The 26,593-nt window shown below is 38.4% G+C and overlaps 1 protein-coding gene across 1 annotated transcript in view; it reads left to right on the forward strand.

Moving 5' to 3' along the window:
* Window positions 1–800: 800 nt before the first annotated feature.
* The window catches only part of ABCB5 (ATP binding cassette subfamily B member 5), a 34,385-nt gene continuing 8,592 nt past the window's right edge, over window positions 801–26,593 (forward strand). The window contains exons 1-21 of the mRNA XM_027639214.1: window positions 801–875; window positions 1,557–1,652; window positions 2,627–2,714; window positions 2,870–2,918; window positions 3,916–4,060; window positions 4,504–4,570; window positions 4,805–4,996; window positions 6,065–6,236; window positions 7,166–7,290; window positions 9,618–9,792; window positions 10,702–10,815; window positions 11,679–11,789; window positions 14,125–14,250; window positions 15,552–15,755; window positions 16,602–16,772; window positions 19,289–19,450; window positions 19,914–20,138; window positions 22,136–22,282; window positions 22,786–22,890; window positions 23,673–23,750; window positions 24,782–24,865. Of these exons, the coding sequence (XP_027495015.1) occupies window positions 1,604–1,652; window positions 2,627–2,714; window positions 2,870–2,918; window positions 3,916–4,060; window positions 4,504–4,570; window positions 4,805–4,996; window positions 6,065–6,236; window positions 7,166–7,290; window positions 9,618–9,792; window positions 10,702–10,815; window positions 11,679–11,789; window positions 14,125–14,250; window positions 15,552–15,755; window positions 16,602–16,772; window positions 19,289–19,450; window positions 19,914–20,138; window positions 22,136–22,282; window positions 22,786–22,890; window positions 23,673–23,750; window positions 24,782–24,865 (2,589 nt within the window). The 5' untranslated portion in view covers window positions 801–875; window positions 1,557–1,603. The remainder of the gene's footprint in view (window positions 876–1,556; window positions 1,653–2,626; window positions 2,715–2,869; window positions 2,919–3,915; window positions 4,061–4,503; window positions 4,571–4,804; window positions 4,997–6,064; window positions 6,237–7,165; window positions 7,291–9,617; window positions 9,793–10,701; window positions 10,816–11,678; window positions 11,790–14,124; window positions 14,251–15,551; window positions 15,756–16,601; window positions 16,773–19,288; window positions 19,451–19,913; window positions 20,139–22,135; window positions 22,283–22,785; window positions 22,891–23,672; window positions 23,751–24,781; window positions 24,866–26,593) is intronic.

Raw genomic sequence — 26,593 nt, forward strand, 5'->3', positions numbered from 1 at the left:
CCTCACCTCTGCTTAGCGGCAGAGTTTTCTAAACTAAAATTCTTTCAGTTCAAGTAATGATGAGACTCTGTGTCTGGTTCTGTGCTTCTAAGTACAAGAGAGACATGGAGCTCCTGGAGTGGGTCCAGCATAAGGCTATGAAGATGATGAGGGTATTGGAGCATCTCACTTATGAGGAAGGGCTAAGGAAGTTGAGCATGTTTAACCTGGAGAAGAGACGACCAAGAGTGGATCTTATCAATGTCTCTAAGTATCTGACAAGAGGGTGCAAGAGGATGGAGCCAGGCTCTGCTCAGTGGTGCCAAGCAACAGGACATGAAGAAATGGGCAGAAACTGATGCACAGGAAATTCCACTTAAACATGAGGAAGAACTTCTTTACTGTGTGGGTAACCAAGCACTGGAACAGGTTACCCAGAGAAGTTGTGGAGTCTCCTTCCCTACAGATATTCAAAATCCATCTGGATGGATTAAAACTGAGTAACGTGCTCTAGGAGACTGCTTGAGCAGGGAGGTTGGACTGGCTGAACTCCAGTGGTCTCTTCTAACATTAACCATTCTGCGGGACTCAGGGTGGAAGCGATGCCCCAGTAAGGGGGCCAAGCTGCTCGCCGTGCGCGGTGTGAAGGGCCGGAGGCGGCGGCCGGTTTCCGAGGGACCTGCAGAGGGCGGGAGCCGCCGGGCGGCATCTTCTTAGGGGCTCAGCCCTGCTGCGGCGCCGACCTTCACCTGAAACCCGAGCCGGAGGAGGGAGGGCGGTGCCCGCCGCTATAACACCCGGGCGGGCGGCGGCCGACCCGCCCTGCAGGGACCGAGGTGGCCGTCGGTGGCCACAGGCACCAGCCTATCCGTGTGTGCGCAGCGTGGGCTGTGAAGGTAAGCTGAAATAACCTGAGGGAGAAAGCACAGTCAGCACTCGAACAAAAATGGTGTAATTATTTATTTATTTATTTATTTATTTCTTTTTAAAATCCGAAGTCGATTAGGCATTTTGTTGTCATTATTACTTTAGCCTTCATCAAATTCATGTGTGGCTTTTCATTTGGGGTTTTGGAGGTTTTTGTTGTTGTTTGGTGTTTTTTAACCAGTATATTTGATAGATCAAGAAGAAAAGTCTAGGGAGACTTGGAGCACCAGTCATTTGCTGCCTCTAAATCTCTCCTAGTACCATATGGCATAATGAGTACATGTCTTTATCACTGTAATAATGATCATATTATAAGTGCTCAATTAGTTCTAATCAAACATAAAGTAATGAGGGAAATCCTCGATTCTATAATAGATCATCCGCAGTAATTTCTGTATGACCTCAGGGTTTAGTAAAGAAGACTACTAAGGCAGGCTACTGAGCTAGGTCCGCTTGTAAAAGTGTGCACTGTTCCTAATATCTCATTAATAGTAGTTATTTTGTCATACTGTTTTATATTTTATTTTCTTTTTAGTTGTTGTATTTAAATAGAATAAAGTTGAGACCAAGATGTAATGAGTCATGGAAAAATCCACAAATGTGAACTCTTTAAATATTTACTAACTCTAAATGTTGATTTTTAAATGCAGGTTTTGATTAATGTGACTTCCTCATAAGCATACAACAAAGAAGAACAATGAAGGACCATTTTGTAAATTCCACAGAAAAGGACATCTCTGATGCTGGTAGGCATGAACACTTGTAGGTGTTCATATATTCCACAGCTTTGAATCCAAAGATGCACTATAAAGCTTTCCTTAATGTTATAGTGGTTTTGTAGGAGATAACATGATGAGTTTCCACTGAACTAAAGCCACACCTGTAAAGCGTTTCTGCATGAATCATTCCATCAAGTTCAACAAAAGTCATTTATGTGAGTAAAACTATTTAGGAGGGTCCTTACCTTGGCATGAAAATGCTGCTGAGGTAAGCTAAGATGGAAGCACATTGTTGTTTTTAAATGGTTGTCTAAACCAGTTATTGTAGACTGACTGACATTAAAAACACTGTGTAGAAAATTCTATTCATAGTGAATCAGCAGTTAAAGTTAAGGTAAATGTAAATTAAATAGGGAGTTGCTGCTGTGGGGAGCCCGTTTTCTCCCCACGTTTTACAGCTGGTTCCCTACTGTGGTTGCTCATCAGTTTCTTTAGATACTTATTACATCTCATTTTATATGAATTTATAATTATAAGATTCCCAGGGAAGGACTTGTCTTTCGTGTTGGTTTCTGAAGCCTCTAGCCCAAAGAAAGTGGAACATGTGGCAACTACTGCAATAGAAAGAAAAAAGGATGATTATTACAGGCAAAGACATGTTTCTTCAGTTAACTTCCATCTCTTCTGTGGGGTTATAACCTTCACTCTAAGGAAATCCACTCATTTCATCAGGGCTTCTTCTCATTCGCATTCACTTCTGTAAGCGTTTGAAGAATTAATTAACTCTTTCTTTTGTTTCACTCTTGGAAATGGAAGTGGAAGCTTTTTTCTGGAGTAAAGAAGAACTGAATAGAAAGGAAGTTTCAAGAAAAATTCACCAGGCTCTTTCAAGGACATGAGGAAAACTCTTTAAATGCAAAGGTCTCAGCAGTGAAAGGTGCAGGAAATTGGTGCAATAGTTAGATTATTAAGTTTAAAAAAGTCTGCTTTTTATTTAACAGAATCTACAAGCAAGGGATATGACAATCCCTCTTTCCAACGTGAAGAACATCTTGAACAAAGTGACAAATTAAAGCTCAAGAGAAAAAAGTAGGTATTATTTGAACTCAAGACGTTGGCTGCTGGTAAACTTGTCTTATGGGGGCAGGGGAAGGAAAAGAAGAGTTTCGTACAGCTTTACAAAAAAAAAAAAAAACAAAAAAAACAAACCCCTACCTTAATTAGTCTTTTGTCTTTTCCTCTAGGAAAGAAAATGAGAAGTCAGAAAAACAAATGGTTGGCATTTTTGAATTGGTTAGTGTCCAGTTTAATGGTCTGTTTTATTTTTTCTTTTCTTTATTTGTCATTGTGAGTTGCTTATGAAGTGCAATTAATAGGCAATGAAAAACCTGAGAAAAAGCCTGAGACCTACTGATTCTAAATCTCTTTTAAGTTTTGCACTGTTACATCAGATTCCCCTCTTGGTGGATTGGTGGCACTGACAGCAGTTCAACCTTAGTGCTGTTGGAAGATGAAGCTCACCCCTACTGAGGCTGTTCTAGGACTGCACAGGCCCTTGCCTTACCTCTAGTTACAAATGGTTTATCCTGTGTCTGACATCTTAGGGATCTGCTCTCTGAGAACCAGTAATACAGTTTTGTGCCAGTTTTCTATACAGCAGCTGTTCCCAAATAGCTCTTATATATGGACTTGCTTATTCTGGAACAGAGAAGTTTCTTTTCTGGTTTATTCCATGTCCATTTACACCTTGTTAAGAGGGTTAGGACAGTCAGGAATAAAATACTCTGATTTCAGATTAACCACATCCTAGGATAGCTATGGCAGTTTAAATTCACATCCTTCTTTAAATCAAACAAATATTCAAGGGTAGATGAGCCTATCTCTGCTAAAATAATTTTCTACTGGTAGATATAAGGCAAGTTCTGGTCAATAACTCACTCTTGTTTACATTGTAAAGGCATTATCTTAGTAAATATGTAACTTAATGGAACACAAAATGGTATTGTACAAAGGTCATCATCACTTACAAACATGTAGTTTTTTCTAAATGGAGAATCCATGTTCTGCCAATATTCTCTTAGCAGTCTTACTCAGTACTGGTTTAAAGATGTATTGAACTACTACAAGATTCTTATATTCTGAGTTTACTTTCAGTTGGAATGTTGTTACTTTAGAACATGTTGGTAGAAACAAAACTGTTCTGTAGGTGTACTGTACTGTAGCAAATACATGAACTGTCAGGTGCAATGTCACTCTTTTTTTTTTCTCTTTTTTTCTAATGCTCACACAGTTTTGCTATGCTGACTGGATGGATGTCCTTTTGATGATAGTTGGTTTGATCGCAGCTGCTGCAAATGGTACTGGAATGCCACTTATGATCATTATCTTTGGAGAGATGACGAACAGCTTTGTGCTAAGTGGTGTGGAATCAAACGGTAAAAAGTTAAAATTAGAATTCTCTGCATATTGGTTATGTTTTACTACAAGGGCTAAGATGCTTTTTTTCCCCCAGACTATGCATTTGTACATATCTAACAAATATATAATGAGAAACATTCATCCTGCTGGAAATAATCCAGTCATTTTAATCAATCTTTAATGACAAGACCAGGACAGAACCAAAGCATTAGGTGTGCTCTTTATTAATGAACTTCAACTTTGGTGAGATAGTAAGGACCATGACCAACTTCTGTATCATCAGTTATCAGACATTAATTGCTTAAAAGTAAATGTGTATTTGCCAAATCATTTTGTATTTTGCAAGACCCCACTTGCAAAATACAAAACATTCCCAAACTGATGACCCCATATTGCCATGAATTATCTTCTACATATAGCACTTTCACAAACATTACTGCTTTTTATTTCCCCTTAACAGATACTTCAGTAAACAGTTCCAGCTGCCCATCAGTTCCAGGTGTGGATATAGAAGGTGACATGACAAAGTAAGAGTCTTTGTAGTTTTCCTGTTAGTAGAGTATCGGAGAATTTTCTTTTACTGTGTTATCTCTTTGAGCAGAAGCCAAATGTTTGCCTTCTCAAAAAGATTTCCCAATAATGCATCACAGGCTTCAGTATTTAATTTAGTATGATAAATCAAGACTAGTTGTTGCTTTGTGTGTCTAACTTGTCTCGCAAGATACAGTGGGGTCACATGGGCTTTTGTTCCCTTATTCCAGGTTTGCTTACTATTACGTGGGAATTGGCTTTGCTGTGTTGATCCTGAGCACCATCCAAGTATGGACGTTTTTGGTTGCTGCTACAAGGCAAACAGCAAGGATCCGACAGAAGTTCTTTTTTGCGGTGCTCCATCAGGAGATGGCTTGGTTTGATACTACCCAGATAGGAATGCTGAACACCAGACTGACAGAGTGAGGGCTCTGCTCTTTTTTTACACGCATACACACACCCCCAAGCATACACACATTTGAAAAGAAAACTGCCATTTATCTATGTGGAATACCCTACAGAGAGTTAAGAAAAAAAAAAAAATCCTTTTCAGCTTCATTTGTGAAGTATCTGTGATACAGGCATTGGAAGGGTTTTTGCTGTGAAATGCCTGACATTGGCTTTCTAATGTCCATAAAGTATGTGGCAGTCAGTGCTAGATAAACACCTCTGCTGCCTCCACCTAGTTTACAAACACTGAAAGCTCTGACATTTTACTGAATGAAAATGAGCTTGTACTTGCATCCAGTCAGATCTCAGGCTGAACTCTGTCCAAGCAGTTAGTCTTTGGAGCTTTTCCATAAACTTAAATAGACTTAGGGATAAGTACTGTAAGCCTCAAGATGCTATGGGACTGTATGCATGAGCAGAATTTTTTAAATATTTTTTTTCTGGATTTTAAAGTAGCTTTGGACAGAGCTGTGTCCTGAAGGGTGTAAGAGAAGCTTAAATGAAACCACTCTCAACTCTAGTATTTATGGGTTCTGGAAAGAGAAAATGGAAATTATGAAAAATGGCAGTTATTCCAAATAATTTTCTGATGGAATGGAGGTAACCCTTCATCTGAGTCTGTAGCTAAAACTCAGAACATGAAATGCATCAGAGCTGAACAGAAGAAATTGTTTGGAGATGGTCATGTTGGATGCGGAGGCTCCTTGACTGTTTACTTATACTGTTCCATTTGGATGCCTGATAAGGGAGCTAGGTCATTTGTGACCCAGTGACAGGGCATAGAAACAGCAGAGAATGATGAAAAGTACAGTAAATGAAAATACAGTAAATGAACCCTTTAAAATAGGAGGTTTCTGCTGTGTTTTGGCTACAGAAGAGCCTAATGGTACAGTCCAGTAGCTGTGGTTAGAAATTTGACTGTGCCAGTTAGGAAATGGCAAAGCTTCTGACATTAGGCCACACAGCATGAAAAGGAGGGGGAGGGAATCACAATGAAAGGCATTCCAAGCTAACAAATCTTTTTTTATTATTATTTAAAGGGACATCAACACCATCCACCAAGGCATCGGAGACAAGATCTGTATATTTTTACAGTTTTTTAGCACATTTCTGACAGGGATTATTATAGGATTCATCTATGGGTGGAAGCTCACACTGGTGATTTTGGCAGTCAGCCCTCTTCTTGCTGCATCAGCAGGAATTTGGTCAACTGTAAGTGTGTGTGGATTAATAAACAAATACTAGAAAAACATTACAACTCTTATGCACAGGAAAGGGGGAGAGAATGGAAGAAAAGTAGAATGGTTTCTAAGTTGTGAGGTTGGCCCCACATTTACTTTATGATTTCTGTTCTTTTCGTAGCCCTTCTCTGCGTTCCCAAGCACATACTTGTAAGTCATGTTCCTTCTGCCTGCATATTCTGTCCTTATGCCATGTTACAGGAGGGTAATGTGCATCAGAGAATCTTCCTTGCACAGGGATTTCCTCATGCAGAGCATTGGGGAAGCCCAAGCACATGCCTGTGACCCTCACTTTTCTCTCCCAACACATACTTTTCAAGTTCTTTCAGTCAGCACTTACATGTACCATGTCTCTTGCAAATGATTTACCAAGTTGCATGCTGCATACAGAGTAGATCCTAGGACATAGATACAGCTGCTGTAGACTGTAGTGATATAAATCAGCAAAATATCTGGAGAGGGTTCCCTTCCAGATAGGAAAACATTTTCTCATTTTGTGCTGTTGTAGCCACATTAATGGGTATGGCTCATATATGAGTCTGTGGGGCTTTATTTTCCTCATTAAAGCATTTCAAATAAGCTAGGAAGAAGAATGTTAGAGGCTGTAAAGCGACTGACCTGCTTACTTCAATGTCTGCTGGCACACTCCAGAGCAACTATGGCACACCTCTCTGCTCCTACACACATCCTAGTGGAGCTCATAGGCTCTCTGTCCTCAGCTTGGGAGAAAAGCAGATCAGTCATGAAGCTCATCTTATGCTTGTGTAGCATGTGACTGTAATGAGGATACAATGATACATTGAGCTGGATTTGGGGGGAACTCAGAGGAGTTGACCTCCACTTTCCTAAAATCTCATCCTTTCAGTAGGCTGCAATAACATCTGGTTTTCAACTTTCCAGCTCCTGGCATCGCTTACTGCTAAAGAGCTGTCTGCTTACGCCAAAGCAGGAGCTGTGGCAGAAGAAATTTTGACAGCAATCAGGACTGTTGTGGCTTTCAATGGACAGCAGAAGGCATTAGAAAAGTAAGTTTTTAACTAATAATTATATTTAAAATATGGAAAGGGAATTTGGGTTGTGAGGATTTGGTTTGTTTAGGTGGGTTTTTTTTATTTTTTGGGGAGAGGCAAAAGAATAACATTCTCCTTAGAATAATTTTATCTTTCTGTCAATGGACAAATCACCTGAAAACAAAGATGCGTAAGTAGACCTAGTCAGTGAATACAGGCTACTTTGTGCTATCATTGCAGCATAGATTAAAATTTCTCCTCTGATTGAGATCTGGAGTTGAACTTAATGTGGGAGTGGTGGAAGGGCTGTCTTCACCTAGTAGTCTGATACAGCAGAGTGATGATCAGTTGCTTATCTTATAGAGCACGAGTGCTCTGTTCTGATATTTGAACTTATATGTAAGCTACACTGGATAACAACCATAAGTAAAATCACATTGTTGATTTTTACTACTTTCATGATTTGCAAATACCACTTGTAGTTGATCAGTGTTGGCCCTAGTCATATATAAAAGGTAAAGTGGTTGTGGCTGGCCATGAACTTATTCACATATATATCAGATAACAAGCCTAAACAATAACATTCAGTATACAAATAAAGGGCATCACTGATTCCATGCAGCTGGGAAAGGCAACCCAGAAGACCTGATTCATGAAACTCTTGTATCTTTTTCAACTCTTATGTTTGCCTTGGTCTCGTGCAAAATTTCTAAAATGATGTCAGCCCTAGCTCAGTGTCCTACAGCCTTTATTTGTCTGCTTCTAAGGATTGAGGTCTGTATCCTGCTTACTGGGAATTATTCTTAAGATGCAACACTTTCTGCGTACACAGTAAAGGCAAAAAAACCCCTTAAGATGATCTAGATCAGTTGTCCCCCCTCCTCTCCATCTTCTGCAATTACCAGTGTCTGAAAATCTAATGGTAGGAGCTGCTCCAGACTACTTTGTCTAAAGACAAAATAACTGATACCTGAGTAACTCCATGACAGTAGGACCTTTCCTTTATGTGGTTGACTGGTCAACCTCTTCTAAAGCTATGTAAAAACAAACAAACAAACAAAAAAGCAAACAGAAAACCCCCACCAAATCAAAAAAACCCCATGGTGGCTCTACTAGGAACAGACAAACTCCTATCAGGGACTGACTAGGGCATTTTGCAGATATGGGTTTGTGACTCCTATGCTACTCTTGAATGCTGGTCTTGGAGATGGAAAAGCATCCTTTTGCTGCACAGTGTCTCTACTGACCACAAATGTTTATTCTTGCAAGGGACCTTCAGTCATCTTCTCTTTGTGGCAGTGGCTTGTCTTTTCCTCTGTAACTGAGTGATCACATGTATTTGTCACACTGCTTAAGCCCAGTACCCATTTCCCTGGAAGACCTGTGATGCTGCTGACTCAAAGGTTAGGGCCTGGTTTGAAGAGCACAACTAAGTCAGAACATTAAATGTATTTGACTAAGAAATGCAGCATTGATGACATGTGAGACATTTACATGAACAAAATTAATGCAGTTTTTAAAGATTGCTTCTCAGCTGACTGAGTTGTATGTCTTCCTAGTACGGGAATATATTGTATAGAAAATACACATTGGGGAAAAAAGTGCAAGCTGCCGAGCATGTCACTGGAAGTAAAACAATACACAATTCCTAGATTACACTTTCCATAATGAGCTTGAGTAAATGAAAACTACTAGCTGTAAGCTATAGATTAACGAATTTGAAGTATCCTTAGAAGAAATCATTCTCACACTGAACTTGTCAGTCTTTATACTGATCTTCTGTGTCCACTTCTGTTTCCTGTTTTGCTGTATTAATCAGTAAACTAACCTAAGGGAAAGATGCTTGACTTCCCAGAATGGCTTGTAAGAGAACAACTCTGGTATCAGAGGGAGCTCTCTCTCATTTACCTCCTTCCCTAGTGCCTGGGGTTGTTGGGGGGGTTTATTTTTATTTTGCCTTTTTAAAACATGGAAGACTAAACCTTTCCTCTGGTAGATAACATTGATAAATCTTTTTCAAGGTTTTCTTTCAGGATTAATGGAAACAAGTGATTCAAGGCAGGTATTGTGTCTTCCGTCATGATAACAAAGTCATGATGCTCAATTGTTTTCTTAATCTGTCTTCCATAACACATAAGTATGCCAATGTTGCCAGCATATGTCAGAGTAGATTTATTCAGATGAATTATATCCCTAATAGTCCTCTGTTAAAAAAATAATCTGTATTCTCTTTGAGATTTTAGTTTTATTACATAAATCTTTTTAATTAAGAAAAGGGCACTGGGAAATAGCAATCAGAATGGCATATAGTACCTGTCAAATTTTTCCTTATTCACTTTCAGATACAATGCTAACTTAGAGACGGCTAAACATGTTGGAGTGAAAAAATCCATTACCACCAACACATGTCTAGGTGTTTCACAGTTTGTTATCTTTGGGTCCTATGCACTTGCATTTTGGTATGGAACCAAGCTCATTGCTGAGGATGAACATTATGACATTGGCCGTCTCTTAATTGTAAGTACATCAATGCAGGTTTGAAAAATGTTCTGTAACTTCAGGAAAATAGTTATACAAGTGGTGTATCTATTTTCTGCCTCGTGCTTGCTAAATTAGCTGTTACAGACTCACTTGGTATAAAAGAACTGCAAGGTATTCATCTTGCCTAGCTTTTGATATAACAAACTTGAACAGGACACCTTGTATTCCCACTCTAATCAATGCAGAGGCAAAAGTATCTGCACTTTTCTCACTTGTCTTGGACTATATTTGTAGAGTAGGATGAACAACCAAGAGCTGGTGGTTAAAAAGTGAAGACAAGTGATCTGGACTGCCAACAAAATTCTGCCTAAACAGAGATGAAATGGATCTCACTGGGGTGCTAAATGCGTATGGGGAAGTTCTCAAGATCTCATTTAGCCACAATGTCTTCTGTGCATTTTGTTGTTGTTTACTTATGTGTTTTTAACAGTACCTTACCAATATGTCTTATGTTGGTAATGGTTTGGGGATATTTAGCTATCTTATTATCATCAAAAGTTTGGCTACATGCTTAACTTTCACACTCTCCTCAGTATGCTTCCTCACAGCATGTTAAGTGAATTGTGTGTTAAGAAAATCTGGATTAAATTTTGTGAACCTCTTAACTTTGGGAACATCTGAAAAACAACAGAGAAAGATATTTGTACATAATAGAAAATGCAAGAACGTTAAAAAGAAAAGTAATTCATGCCACAAAGGCATGTGTCAGTAGTTATAATTTACTCCAGGAGAATGGAGTGTACGTACAAGCAACTGTGAAATGCACCTTTCACTTTTGTATTTAATTTTTCTGAAAAGGGTTAAATGCCAAAGTCTTTTGAGTGCACATGTGGGCACTGGTGACTTTGTAAGCATTAAGTGTGATGCTCACTCCATCTCCCACAGGTGTTCTTCTCTGTGCTTGTTGGAGCTTTCTCCCTGGGCCAGGCAGCTCCCAACCTGGAGAGTGTGGCTAAGGCACGTGGAGCTGCCTATGAAGTATATAAGATTATCAATAAGGTAAATATCTAAGTAGAATACAAGGCTTTCAACCACACTTGATTTCCCCTCCCTCTCTTTTTTTTTTTCCTCTTGAGATATAACAAAAGCACTCTAAAGCCCCAAAACCATAAACTTGATAGATGCCTACCACAGAAACACATAATAGTTCATATGAAGGACACAACCTCTTTATTTGTTGTAATGAATGCTGGGAAACCTACCATGTTTATCTGAGATACATGGTTGAGGTCTTTCTCTAGTATTAGACTTTCAGATCCAGAGGAAAAATGGTAAGGCACTGTACTAATTTTTAAAAAATGCATATGTGCAGAATTGCAACTGAACTGTGGTTTATTGTGGAAGGAGTTGATGAGGAGGGGATTAGTATTGCTATTGAAAGTTACAATATTAATAATCTGTGATGCTGATGTTGGTATGAAAAAGTTTTCCACATTATTATCTTGGTCTTGCTGTGCTATGCAGCAATTGCATGTCTGTATATGTAAAATATTTTAAGCAAGTAGGACTAAAAAGTTCATAGAGAAATGGCTACACTGTTCTTCTTGATGTGAGTATAAAATCTTCCTGTACAGATTACTGAGGGCCATTTTTTGGCTGCAAGTTAATGCAGTTAAGTTCTGCAATTACAGTTTTTCTGCTGTGGACTTTGTTGCATTTGAAAATCTTCTGTATTTGTCAAAGTAGAATTTACAGTTACATGTTCCCCTGTAATCAGCATCTACCGAGTAAAATGCAGCAACTCTGCAATGGTATACTGCAGTGTAAACCAGCAGCTGAGAGAGTAAACAACAATGTAGCTACCAGAAATAACAGTTCCAAAAGTGACATAACAGTAATAGATTTTAAAAACCTCTTTCCAGAAACGGCTCATAGACAGCAGTTCCAAGGAAGGCTACAAACCAGACAAACTCATAGGAGAAATTGAATTCAGAAACATCCATTTCAGTTACCCAGCGAGACCTGATGTTAAAGTAAGTGTTTGGTTTAGATTGCTGTACTGAAATTCTTCAGCCTATGTCCATATCTTTGTCTAATCTTGTTGTTCTAGAATACCAAATGCATTCCTGTTTGGGGGAGTGGACATTATTTTTCCCTCAATAGTGCACAAAGCTCTAGATCTACTATCATTGTCTGTCTGTTCACAATTCTCTTCTGCAGGAAAAATCTTAGAATATGTATTGCTCCTAGTCTGAATTTCTGTGAACAAGCACTCTGATAAATCAAAAAAGATTTTTCAAAATTAAAACTTCCAGACTTTAAACAGTTAAGTCAGGAACTGGCTTTTTCCAGTTCCTTGGTCATTCAGAGTTGCTATGATATCCCATGTGAAAAATAATCTGTGAGGTAGGCTTTACAACAATATGTTATCAAATGGATTGAAAGGTATCATCCTAAATATAGATTTGGAAGTCAAAAGTTATATTGAGCAGATATTAAAATTGCTGTTGGATAAACTGTTCTCCCTGTTCTTTGCCAGTTCAATTTCCCTTAGTGTGACCTATGTACATCATCTCATGGTGATTAATTACTTTTTTGCTGACACAATTAGTATGACCTCTTTGCCATATTCAACAGTTTATAATCTTTTGAACACCTTGATAAAGATAAAAGAAAAAGGAATTTGCTGCTGTTGTTGCTTACTTGATGAAGAAAGAGATTGGAATAGAGCTTTCAAATGCCAACAATTAAAAGCTCGATGTGCTGATTACTGGTGAGAATGGGGAGCTTCATATCACTGTGGCTATTTCTTTAGATGGCTCTTCCTACCTCAGTCATCTGAGATCTGTCCCATTGGGTATCAAGTGTGTTTCCAGGACACTGGGGCAGCTGAAGGGCAGACTCAGAGCTGGCCTTCCTTCCCTAACTCTAAGTTGGTGCAATGCATCTTCTGTCCCTCTTAGGTTTGGGAAGAGTTCTTACTTCCCTCCCATTTGGCATGCAGACCCATAACATAGCTTATCAACCTGAGCAGCATTTTTAGGAAGAAGTATGAAGACTCTGCTCTGTCACTTCATGTTTCTGATCTAAGTCAGCAGCTCTCCATACTAAGAGCATCAATGTTATTTAATATATCCAAAAGGAATCAGCAAAGGTGTGTAGAAGTTATCCACAATCTCTCAAGCAATTGATGCAATACAGTATAATCTCCCCTGTCCACATTAAACCAAATCAAAGAGATCTAAGGAGTCTAGATATTTCTAGTTTTAATCTTGGCGACACCTTGTCTGATGAGTTAGAAATAGCCTATTATGTGGTTGTGACTATTTGCCTCTGGAGATACTATGGTATCCAGAATATGGTTCTTTCTTGATAATGCAGGCACCAGGATATCAGCTTCTTGGAGATACAAACCCTGCTGGATGTAAGACAGGGAAAGGAGAGGAATATTGCAACTGTTTTAATCTCTCATTGCAAAAACATTTGTAGGCAAAATTATAAATCAGCCTGGTATAAACAAGAGAAGTTCCCATAGCAGCCAAATATTTTGGCAGCTACACAGCATTACTTGTATATGACATGGACATCTTTTGAGGTAAAATGTTCCTTAATGTGAAAATAGCAACAAAGATACCATTAATCTGTAACTACTCCCCAGGTTGCTGAGTCTGTTAACAATAAGGAATGAGATTTACTAAGGGCTTTCCAGCAGTTACCTGGTCAAAACAGCCATTTATATTCTAAAAATAGAAGAAGGCAAGTTTGTTTCTCAACTATCATGTTTAGCACCTGAAAAATATTTTTCTGTGATATTTGTAATTGAGTGTTATGCCATTGGCTAAGCTCTGGAAAATGAAGGACAGCAGGAAAATGGAAGATCCCAAGCCTACTATGAGATCACACAAACTGGAGAAAATGAGCTATCAAACTTAGAGTATTGTGGCTAACTTTGTATTTGTTGATTTGAGTGTGCTGGGGAATTTTCCCAGGAACTGGAATGCAATGGTCTATGCAAGGCAACTCTTAAAATGTTTCTTGGCATGAACTTGACCTGTTCCAGTTATCAATCTTCTCAGATAATTCACAGGCTTGGTTTGGTAGCCAGAAGGATGCAGGGACTGTTCCCAAAAGACAGATTGCTTTTAGCCATCCTGTTTCAAAGGCTAATGCACTTCACAAGCATAGATGCAGCCTTTTTCCTATCAGTGCTTCAAAATATTCTCAGGTACAATTAACTTATTAATATTATATTAACTTTAGACTATGGCCCTTACTACTGCCTTGATTATTACTGAAGTTATCTTGACAAACTGTTCTCTAACCAAACTTGTCAAACTAAGATATGTTTGTTTTTTTGTTTATACCCAGATCCTCAAAGGTCTAAACTTGAAAGTTCAAACTGGGAAGACCATTGCTTTAGTTGGTTCCAGTGGCTGTGGAAAAAGCACTACTGTTCAGTTGCTGCAGAGATTCTATGATCCTGACCAGGGAGAAGTGAGTGTTTGTATGTAAACTGTAAAAACTGAGAGCTATTAGGACAAGCATGAGTTTCCCATATTGACTGAACCTTGTTTTCTATTTGTGCTGAATTTGAGCATATGTCTGCAGCATCTGTATTTCCACAATTTAAATTTCAAATGAAATATCTTCTCCTGTTGGTTTAACTTTGTTATTCTGCTCATTCTTACAGTACTGTGCCACAAATAGCAAATGCCACAAGTCTTTTAATATATGCAAGATCTGAATTTAAAATAATTTTTATCAACAGTTGACTTGTAAAATTCTGTACGCTTTTTTAAGCAAAACATAATCTAGCAATGTTCTGCTGTATTTTGCTTCCTTTTCATTGCATGTTAACTAAAACCTGGAGAGAATTTTTCTATTTTATATGGTTGTTTGCTTGGCTAGTTTTTTTTCCCTCTATCTGCTAACCCACAGCGAAAGTTTCCATCGTTACGCTTTGTATGTATGTTTCATCACTAAATGCTAAATCCAGTCAGTAAATGGTAAATACTTCTCATAAGAAATTTCCAAAGGAAAAGGGGGAAAATAAACCATATGTTTTTAAGGAAAATGTAGTTTTTATTCTAGATATTTGAGGAATGCTACTTACTTGCTACTGCTAGTTAAAAGTAGGTAAACATTTTAAATATTAAACATTGAACTATCAGTGCATAATGTACCAAGGCTACTGTTATTGACATGTTTTTCAGTGTTTCTGTGGCTGTTCATTCCTACCCCATCCCTGATTTTGCTGTGCCAATGTTCATATGACCACATTGCAAATTATCTAGGATAAAAATAACTTGCCCTTTCTTTTTAGTCAACATGGATTATTTCTTTGGTCTGATGTAAAGCACAGCCACAGAGGCAATTTTGTAGCCACAACTGTGAGGAGAACAAACTGACACAGGGGCATGAGAACCGGGTAAAAATTATGCAAAGAAGCTGGAAAAGTCTTAAGCAAGCTCAGATAGGATGGTTATTGGGGGAAAACAAACAGACCAAAAAAACAAACAAAAAAAAAACAACAAAAAACCCCACCACAACAACCAAAAAAAAACCACCAAAAACCCCAATATCTTCTCTGTTTATGCTGCTGCTCACCATTTCCCGGCTTGTACAGTGGATAGAAAAACTGCAGTTGTAGCTTCTCCCCAACATAGTTTTCTACTAAAGAAAACATTTTTTTCTTTCTTGACCTTGTAACTGATACTCAAGTCATGGTAATTAGTTGCTTAATTAGGAACACAATGCATTTCCTCAACTTCTTTAACATACTCTTTTCCTCTTAGATTACCTTAGATGGTCAGGATATTCGGACACTTAATGTAAAGTGGCTACGAGAAAATATTGGAATTGTGAGTCAGGAGCCTGTTTTGTTTGCAACCACAATAGCTGAAAACATTCGTTATGGCAGAGAAGACATTTCTGATGCTGAAATTGAGCGAGCAGCCAAGGAAGCCAATGCTTTTGACTTTATATCTAGACTGCCTGATGTAAGTTCATTAACTTCTTTTGCGTGTAAGAATGGAAGGTCCATTTAGGCTGGTGTCCTGTTTCTGAGAAGGACAGCATGGAAATTTAGGATACACTGCAACTTCTCAAAATACTCTTATAGCCTCCAGCAGCTTTCAGTTTAGGGAGTTTTTCGACTAGATATTGTTCCTTTGGTTGCTCTCAAAGGACTTCTGCTGAAGTCTGGGAAAACATGGCGATGCCTTAACTGAGGAGAAAGAGAGCTTCACAGCTATATTGCCATCCTTAATCATCTCATGAGGCATGGGAAGAGTTGGGCTTTTAAAGAGAAGATCCAGAAATCCAAAACCCTTTGTCAGAAACTGTCTGTACATTCAATAGCAAATTGGTGGAGTGACTGGACTTTGAGACTTACCACTTCAGAGTAAGTGACAGAGTCAGTAAGAACCAAGCAATGGCCCCAAGTGGGATGTCTCAGGTTCAGGAGGCAACTTTATAGGCCCTGGTTTGTCCCTATCATTCCAACCCTTTTGGAAAGGTAGGCAGTTCTCAGTAAATGCAGAGATTTCTTTTACAGGCTCGCCTGGAGAAAGCCCAGGGTTTGGAGCACTCTCTGAGTGAGCAAGAAAGATCGTGTTTTTAAAGAACCATAAGTTCAAAATTAGGCACCTAAGTGTGCAGTGGGGGTAGGAGAGTTTGGCTAAGGGCTAGCTGGATGGATATAGTTCCATGTTTGCTCTGTCAATGCTCAAGTCACATGGATCAAGCTACCTCCTGTCTAGAAACTGAGTGTTTACATTGCACAGAGGAGTGAGGATTTCATTTGGGATGTCCCACAACTTCTGTTTTGTTCTCTCCTTTCTCAGAAATTTAACACCATGGTAGGGGAAAGAGGGGCTCAGCTGAGTGGAGGACAGAAGCAGCGAATAGCTATTGCTCGTGCCCTAGCAAGAAATCCCAAGATTCTTCTTCTGGATGAAGCTACGTCTGCATTAGATACTCAGAGTGAATCCATAGTACAAGCAGCTCTTGATAAGGTAGGACTCGTGTTACTGAAACTACCAACTGCCATGAAAAAGCTCAACAGCACTTAAGAAAAATCAATGTTTGATTTTCAGTGCAGGTTTCCACTGGAACTGAGGACACTGGAAAATAAAACTTGGATGGACGATCAATTTCAGTGTTTTAACAGGGAGTTTGAACTATCAAAAATTTACATGGGCATCATGTTTGCTTTTTAGGATTTTTGGCTTTGCATTATTACTAATTACAAAGACACTTAGACATGAGAAACTGACTGTGAACCTCCCCTCTCTTTCTCAAATAATAGTTGTTCATTTGCTGGTCAAATATTGATGGCATCTTATCAAGGCAAGGTATGAGGACTGAATAGCCTTTTTCATGTATATATATAGAAATTTATATATGATATTCCTAGTATTTGTTCTTCATTGAATAGTTGCTTCATAATTTTCAGACAGCACTTGGGATTTAGCCATTTTCTTTCTTTTCAGAGACAGTGCAAACCAGAGGACAAAAGCAGAGCCAGTTACAAATACTTGAGTCTCTGCCCCACACTTCTTTTTATCAGCCCCACAGCTCTAGGGTGGGTGCTGCTGCAGAGAGAGCTGTCAGAGCTTGTACCCATGTCTCTGATAAGCACACAATACCTTCCTCACAGCCCTCTTTCATCAGCAGTTTCCAACAACATGTAGTGCAATCTAAAGGGTTTGACTGAAAAAGAACTTCACAATTGGGCTCTAGTGTTTTTTCTTTTGTTAATATTTATTTTAATGTACTTTTAAAAACTAAGGGAAAAATCCTGCTTTTCATTACAGTAGTTATGCAGAGAGATATAAATTACTAGTATGACTCAAGGGAAATACAGAATTTGCCATCTTCATTGCCAGTCAATTTAAATCTGAGGTAAAATGCAGCTGTTTGTTATATTCACATGATTCTACTGATATTAATATTGAGGTAACATGTAGATGCAAAAATAATATATAGTTTTTATATTCATTATATAATTGCTGCAGAATTTAACACTAAAATGATTGATGCTTTAGGCATAATTTAGCTTTCTTCTGCATGTTCTTTAATTTCATGATCAAATACTTTTTCTAGAAGCTCATTGCTTCATTTAGTGCATAACAAAGAGGGAGGTCATTTAATTAAGTGGACTGTTCTGTATAGAATTCCTCATCCTTCAACATGTTCTCAGAATACACCAAAATGAGCCTTGAATTATAACTTAATCATCTTTTCACAGCTTTTTGATATCCATCAGTGTAGTCCCCAAATGGAATTTCATCCCTGAGTGGAAAAAATGATGCTAATATTGTTCGTTATTTTTACAGCTGAAGAGCAGAGATATTAACCTCATGAGTGCTCACTCTGGGCAGTAATGTACACCTGTTTGTAGTCTGCTCTTTTTCAGATAACTCTGAATCTTTTAAAGTATTTTGCTTGTTCTGATCACAACTCACAGCTGCAGTGGTGAAGGCTCTAGGCATTAGGGCACAGGCATGAAAACTGCACTGCAGACCTCCTGTGACAGACTTTCAGTGACTTGCATCAAATCCATGACAACTTAATGGCAGGCATAGGGGAAGAATTCGAATGTCTGTGGAAGCATCATCCACTGCAGCTGCCTTCATCTTCATGCCCCTGTTCCTGTGTCCATATGATGTAGCAAGTAACTTCCAGCAGGCCTCTGGACCACAGAGCATGCTTGTTGCATGAGGTCCCCTTGGATTTCTCCTCCTGCCACCATCTGCTCCAGGCATCAGGGACGAGGGAAGCTGACCTCTACAGCAGTTGCAACCTGGCACGTGCTACTTTGCTGCACGAGGACTGTGTGTGCCACTGGTCTGCAGGAGGGAGCTGGAGAGGGGTGGAACATGTAACCTGCTGACTGGGACTTCAGCAGCTCTTTCTGCCAAATCCCAACAGGATTATTTTCAAATTAGGTTATTTCAAAAGACTGGGAAAGTGCTTTATGGAGTACCTCAAACCCATTTCTGACCCCAGTTGTGCTCCACTCCTCTGCACTTTGCTGCTAAGCCTTGTCAGAAATCATGCTGTTGTTGTACTTCCAAAAATATGCATGGGCAGTACATAAAGAAAATATCCATTCTTTATATACTTGCTATCCTAGCTTTATTTTCAGAAAGATCTAACTATTCTTACTGCCTTTCCCCCTCATCCTTACATACGCATGGAAACACTTTATGAGCACTTTAGCTCAAACAGTTCAAGTTTCATAAAAAGTCAAATAACCTTATAGTCTTTAATACCTGTATTGCCTGTCTAAAAAGATTAATGTGGCTTTGTCTACCTAAATTAGTCAAATGAAGGTGTCCTTAGACTGTTAAACAAGGGACATGAAACCAGGAAGAAAAATTCTTTGCTTTTAGAAAAGAAAATTATTATTGAAACTTTGATTTTTATTTTATATTACAAATCACTAAAATAACTTTGTTTTATTTCTGTGCTGTTTTCTTGCGCATTTGTACATTGATTTATTATTTTTTTTTTGTATTTCTGTAAGGCTCGGGCTGGACGTACCACCATTGTGATTGCTCACAGACTGTCTACCATCAGGACTGCTGACACTATTGCTGGTTTTGAGAAAGGCGTCGTGGTTGAACAAGGAACACACAGTGAACTCATGTTGCAGAAGGGAGTCTACTATTCTCTTGTAATGCAGCAGGTAAGGGCAAATTTATTTATTTTCTTTCTCCATTTCACAAAGCTCTCAAATGATGGTAGGTGGAGCCATTTCCTCTCTCTACTTCCTGCATGTTGTCCAGCTGGCGGCTGCTCAGTCACACCAGTCTGGGCAGAGACAGAGAATTGCAATTCTTGGGGGTTTTACCAATAAGTGTTTCACATTTACATAACCCAATATGTCAAAAACATAAGTGAGTTGAAGGCACAGACTACATAATTATGTTCGTAACCACAGAGGTGTTAGATTCCAGGTGGATTCCATAGACTGCTAAAGGAAAAGAGGAACAAAAAAATCAGGATCGAATAGTCTACTCTTGCAGATTGAAATAATGTATCCTATAGGCAACACACAATTAAAACAGCAGTATTCATGAGCAAAAAAATTTACTCTTCCTTTTTTTGCTCAAAATACCTTATAATTGCATATCCTGAATTCTCACTAGGGTTGTAGCAATGATGTTCAAGATGATGGTACATCAGAAGATAGTGAAGGCACAGAGGCTGAAGAATATGAGAAAAACATAAATCTTGTGGAAGACCTGACTCTTCAAGATCACTTTGAAGAATCTGTGATCTCTAGCAGAGGCAGCATTCGAAGAAGATCCAGCAGATATAAGAGCAAATCTAAGAAGTTCTTTGGAAAAAGGAAGGAAAAAAATGAGCTGGAGGTTGGTATTAGAATTTCAGTTTAGAATTTTAATGATAACATAAACAAAAAACTAAAAAACAACAAAACCAAAAAGCACATAACTTTGACTACTTTTAAATAACTGGCTGCCATGTAACCTTCACTCTGGTGCTATTACAGTCAGTACACACCAGACTGAGTATTTGTCCTAGGAATCTGGGGACAAGCACTTGTGTCTTACCAAAAATCTTCCTTTTAACACTACTGAGTTAGTGTGGAACTGGAAAAAACTTGTGCTATTGATTTGTCACGCTTCATACAATTAACTCTGTTATTTCACTATTATTGATGTTTCAATTCTATCTAATTAAAACTAGTTGTGAGATTTCATTTGCAGCATTCTTTGCTTCCTGGTACACACAGTTGCAAATATTGGTGAATAATGCTATCCCTGGGGTGTGCATACCAAAATTCAAGGTACTTTGGAGTATCATACTACATTTATGTCAAACTTTAAAAAAGAATCAAAACTCTAATATTTTGAACAAAATTTTATTTAAAAGATCCGTTATTCTCTCTGTATATGCTCCAGTTCTAGAGATTTTTTTTCCAGATAAACAGTTTAGTTGACAAATATCATATATAAATAAAAGACATATAGGAAATTCAGGTTTTAGAAACAGAACTTTGTTTTGTCAAAGTTGAGTAAAACTTGCTCATGGCATCAATAAGAGCTGATTTCTAATAGATTCTGGATCAGACTTACAGTAAGCAGCTCAATAAACTTGATTTTGATTTTTTTCTATTTTGTATTACTCGAACTACAACTTTTTTTTTCATGAAATGCATTGGAAGAGTTGTTTGCTGTATTTTGGTGGGTTTGGAGGTTTTTTTTTAGTTTTTTGACCTGATTTCAGGACTCTTGAAGTGAAGAAATAAAATCTAAATTCCAAAGTAAAACCATGAATCCTTTTAAACGTAACAACTTAAGATCTCATCTGTAATACATCATCTGATTATTTAAAATATTTATGGAAGCTTTAGTATGATTTTTATCTATACATATATTCCTTCTCACTAAAATATAGCTTCCAGCTAATACATATTTCAAGTAGAACGAAGGAGCTGGATCCATTCCTATTATCACATAAAAAGTTATGCAACCTCAAAAGATACTTTTTGGCTCTGTATTAATACTGCTTAAGACCTCAGAGGAAGTAGTGGGTGTCTGTGCTCACATTTATCACATTCAGAAAAAATTAAGAAGTCAAGCATCCAGCAGTTGTAATTATTTCAAAAAGATCAACCCACTTTTATAGTTGAGGGTTAGCCACCCTCATTCAGCATCTGAAACACGGGATAAAATAACCAGGAAGCAAGAGCAACTTGCTTGTAATCCTGACTAATATTTTGTCTCCTTTCTGATGTTTTCACTTTTTGCTTTTCCAGAATTCCCCCTGTGGAGGCATAGGCACTTGAATAAATTTGTTATGCAGGACAGGACATTTTTTGTACTTTCAAAGCAAATACAGGCTGACTCTTACATATGCCTCTTTCATGCTTTTGGTAATGATGCATAGGCTATAGTTTACAAAAAAGAAAAATGAACTCTCTACCCAGTTGTACCACTGCCAGCCCACTAACATTTAGCTGAACTGAAACATCTTTTCTGTGCTCTGAACAGTGAGACTTTTAGTTCTTTATAATGATTGCAGTGCTAGTTGCCATTCATGGTGACCAGTCCTATTGGACTTTCAATTAACTGTCCTCGCCCTTCTCCCCTCACGACTTAGCCTTCTGTTAAGTTTTTTACCTTCAAATTTTTACAGTGCAGTTGACATTCTAGGATATGAAACAGCAAAGCAGCAGATCTCCAGCATGTTTGCTTGGTCTTAGTGCACAAAGAGGGCTTTCAGCTGCTTCCCAAGACAGTTCACTGCTCCAAGCCTAATGAGCACCCACTTTCTGGGGAATTTTATGTTTTACAACTTTCCAAGGAAAGCCTGAAGTTTTTTACTGATTCTTTTCTTCTTTTAGGAAGAAAATCTCCCTGATGTGTCTTACTTAAGAATCCTGGCTCTGAACAAACCTGAGTGGTTCTATGTACTGGTGGGAGTGATTGCTGCTGCTGTCATAGGTGGGGTCCATCCTGCATTTGCTGTTATATTTGGAAAAATCATTGGGGTAAGTTTTTTGGCTGTTGTTTTTTCAGGTTTTTTGGGGGGTTTAGGGTGTTTCAGGTTTGGGGTTTGTTTGTTTTCCTTTGGTTTTTGGGGTTTTTTTGACAAATGGATGTTGCAATCCTGAGCTTCCCTCATGCTCAACCACTCAGCCAGTTCTTCCTCTGTAAGTCTCTGGATGGTCTTAACTTGTATAAATGAATCCATGGCAAAATGTTAAAGGGTTCCTCTAGAGGCACAGCGTGGTGGAACTGCATCTGACTAGCACAGGAGAGGAGGAACATTGATGGAGCTGAGGTAACAAATTAGTGTGATGTAGGTTAAATGGAAATCTGGACTTTGTCCTGGTCCTTAAACAGAAAGTTGACTGCAAATTGATTTCGAGATCCAGATTACCTGCTAAGAAAAATTAAAGTAGACAAGCTTCTTGAGATGAAGGCTGGTTTACGTAACTGACACTCGTCTATGTACTCATTTTTGTGGTTTGTTTTTATTTTTCTTGCGTAGGCTTTTCAAGAAAGAGATCCAATAAAGAGGAATAAAAATACTTTGGTCCTTTCTTTGATGTTTCTTTTACTTGGAGTGATTATCTTAGCAGCATACATAATCCAAGTAAGTGTCACTACACTGAAATGTTAAAAGTTCTTAATTCCCCATGAGGCTGCAGATATAACTCATGTTAATGCAGTCTGAGAAGCAAAAAACCAATCAGAGCTTTAAAAATATACAGAAGTGCCAGTTCTCTCTGAGATATGTGGGGTTTATGGTTATGTTTACTTAAAGATATATGTCTGTATTTGCTGTTGGTTTAAATAAGACATTGAAGGCAATGTGAATTCAGCATGATTGAAATCAAAGTTGAGGATCTGCCCTTAAAAGTCAAAGTTAATACTGACATTTCTCACTGACAGTCTATAGGTTCTTGCCAAAGTAAGTATAAAATAGACTCCTTCCATACCAGGCAGTGCTTTCCATACCATCAAGTAAACTCCATTTGCTGTCCTCTTACGACTCCTTTACAGATTTCAGGAAATACTTTGTGCCCATTTATGTCCATATCATAAAATCCATGGTATGACTTCTGTGAGAGAATGTCTCTGGTCGCAGTCAAGAGTAGGGAGGCCAATGACTGGATTAGGTTGATTTATCTTGTACTGCTGTTGGGGCATAGGAATAAGGTATTACAATGAAGCTCCTGCCTTCCTTGACATGTTGCTCTCTTTCTGTGGGAAAACAGTTTTATGTTCCAGGAATGTGAAGGATGCTTTTCCTAGATGAATGTATATTCACAGGGGGTTGTAGGATGCTTTTTGGTGTAATTGCTTTTGTTGTGCAGATTTATTAACAGACTTACTGCACCAGATGAGAAAATATGACTCCTTTTGCTCCCCCAGGGATTCATGTTTGGGAAGTCTGGAGAAATGCTAACAATGAGACTGCGCTCTTTGTCCTTCAAAGCATTACTTCAGCAGGTATGAATTACGCAGCTAGGGTATAAAGAGAACTAGGTGTCCTTTGAAGACTGTTATAAGGTCCACGTGTAGTCTGGAGAAAAGAAAACAAAAGCATGTCTCTTCTACCACTAGCTTGGGAAAAAGTACGACTCTCCTGGAAATGTCCTAATCCATGTGCAATTTGGTTGAATGCTGCTACTGCAAGTAGTTTAATTTTGAAGGAGTGTCATTGCAAACATGCATATTTCTGGCATGCTAATATGCACACAGTATGCAGCTATCTGTGTGTGCAAGGATTACCAAAAAAGTTTAACTTCCCTTTGCTTGGGTGGTCATGATACAAGTATATAATATATAGATGTAAATCTAATCCATTTAATTATTTATATTTAGATCTACATAATGCAATCTATAGCAAATACTGGAAAAAAATCAAATTTCACTATTACCCATGAGAAGAATGAAGTATTTATGTTAAACCCTTCCTGTTAAATTGTGCAATTTTGTTATTTGAGAATCACAGAATTCTCATTTTGTAATAATCATGTGAATATGTACCTTGGCACTCCACGCACCCACTGGGGACAAGAACCTGTGTGTTCGTAGAAAAATCTGAAAGGGACTAGAAGACAATAAATTGGTGAGGAAAAAACCACCTACTGTAGCCTTTGGAGGTAAAAGGGTCTCATTTTCTTTCAGTATGTACAAATCCTTTTGGGTCCCTTCCAACTCAGGATATTCTATGATTCTATAGTTGATGGAATAGATAATTCATAGGAAGAGAATAGTTAACGTCTTCAGGCCCAAGGAATGTCTGAGTAAAAGGGATTTATAATAAAAGTTTCTAAATGGGCACACTGGAAAAAACATCGCAGCCAATAACACTTTGATTGGGAACAATTAGATGTTCTCAAAAGAATAATACTTTTTAAGCTTTTTCTTTTAGTTCACTTTGAAGTGCTGACTACAGAGAAAGAATATTCAGTTAGTCATCATGACTTGTACTTTCATGTAATTTTTGAAACAAAACTAAGTGTCTTTCCTTACAGGATATTGGATGGTATGATGATCAGAAAAATGCTGTTGGTGTTCTGCTAACTCGTCTTGCTACAGATGCTTCCCAAGTCAAAGGGGTATGTTGATTCTTTTTTAAGGTATTTTTTTCCTTAGAAATATTAATTGTGATTGGCAAGGGACACAGGATTATTTCAGAACACGAGGTAGTAAATCTAACTTACAGACTGGCAGGTGGATTTACATTGTGTGCTGCAAACATACTGGAAGGGATTCCCCAGCTGATAATTTATGAGAACTATCAAAAATCCAGCAGATGTTCATGTACCTTTCATGTCCCTCCCGCAAGTCTTTAAGCTAAGTATGTAATAACTGTAGACCATTTCACCATTCAAAGTGAAATCTGCATATGTGCTTGGGCCACAGTCATTGGACCCCAGGTTTTTACACTTTATGATGGGTGTCACCTGAGTGCTATAAAGAGGTTTGCACCTGCAGACGATGCAAACCCTTGCTGACCTCAATGAAGAGAACTCTTCCCATCCCCACAAAATGTGCTTCACAAAAAACAGACCAAACAGTAAGAAATACCCTGGCATTAATAAAGAACACCAGGGAAGGGCGATGGTCAAGGAAGTGAATGACTAAAGGCACTGATATGAGAGAGCTGGACACTGGTAGGAGAATATGGCAAATTCTGTACAATTCCTCCAACTGCTCACCTCATCAGCAGAGCCTGACAATCTGCCAAACATCTCTCTCTATTCCCTTCTCTTTTGGGGGTGGGGATAGGATAGTGGAAATCACTGCAGGACTTGAGGGGTAAAGTTTACTAGTTTATTTTAAGATGTCTTTTTTTATTTTTTTCCCTTAAAATTTGTACCTTGAAAAATTCTTTAATCCCTACATTTTTCAGTCTCCAGAGACTTTTGTTTCTCTCTTGTCATCCTTCATTATGGGCTTGCAGTGAGAAAAGAGTCTTTGAAAAAATTTAGTCATTTTCATCTTTTGAAAGTTTGGTTTTTCAGTGGCACTGAACTATATCACCCTGTCAGGACAGTTGAAAGGAGGGGTGCACATGGTCCCCTACTACAGAAAGCACCTAAGGGCATGTACAGCTGTTGTTTTCTCTGGAGAGCTACAGAATGTCAGTAAGTCAGTACCATCCCTCATGCTGCACTGTCTGAAGTTTCCAAATCCATCTTTATGTGTAACTCCTAGAACATATGGCAACAGTTCACCCTAGCATTAGTTTAGTTATTACTATTTTAAATTTTATTGAACAAGAAAAGCCTTTTCATGGCAGGAAAGTCTTTGGCAAAAGCAAGGATTCCTTTTGCTTCCCGCCCAAGGATTTTTGTTTTTTTTCCCATCATGCCAAATTTTGGAAGATGAACTATTTCCACAGGACTGTTTGCAGGACTTTTTTCTGCAAATCAGAGCCCACCCAGATGCTGGATGCTAATCATCTCTCATCTTAAAAAGTTTTTGATGAAAAGGTTACATGGGCTGGGAGGAGATGGGAGTTCTTCAGTAGTAGTTAATCTTTCCTACTCATTATCCCACAGAGACAAAGCATTTCTGCAGTGGCCAAATTCAGATTTTTTTTTTTTTTTTCCTCTGAGAACCCAACCTAAAGTGCAGCAGTTGAGAACTTGAGGATGAGTATTTTCCACCACCATTAGTGTGGTGGGTCAATGGATGGCTGTTGTTAGAATCAAACCCCTGTTGCCTAATGCTGGAGACCCAGCCACCAACTTGCCTTACTCCAACAGTGGTCACAGTGTCCCGTGCCTTGCATAGTACATGAAGTCCCAGATGCATAATTCATTAAACTACTGTCATGA

This window comes from Corapipo altera, unplaced genomic scaffold (genome assembly GCF_003945725.1).
Source record: "Corapipo altera isolate COAL_440 unplaced genomic scaffold, ASM394572v1 44, whole genome shotgun sequence".
Taxonomy (NCBI): Eukaryota; Metazoa; Chordata; class Aves; order Passeriformes; family Pipridae; genus Corapipo; species Corapipo altera.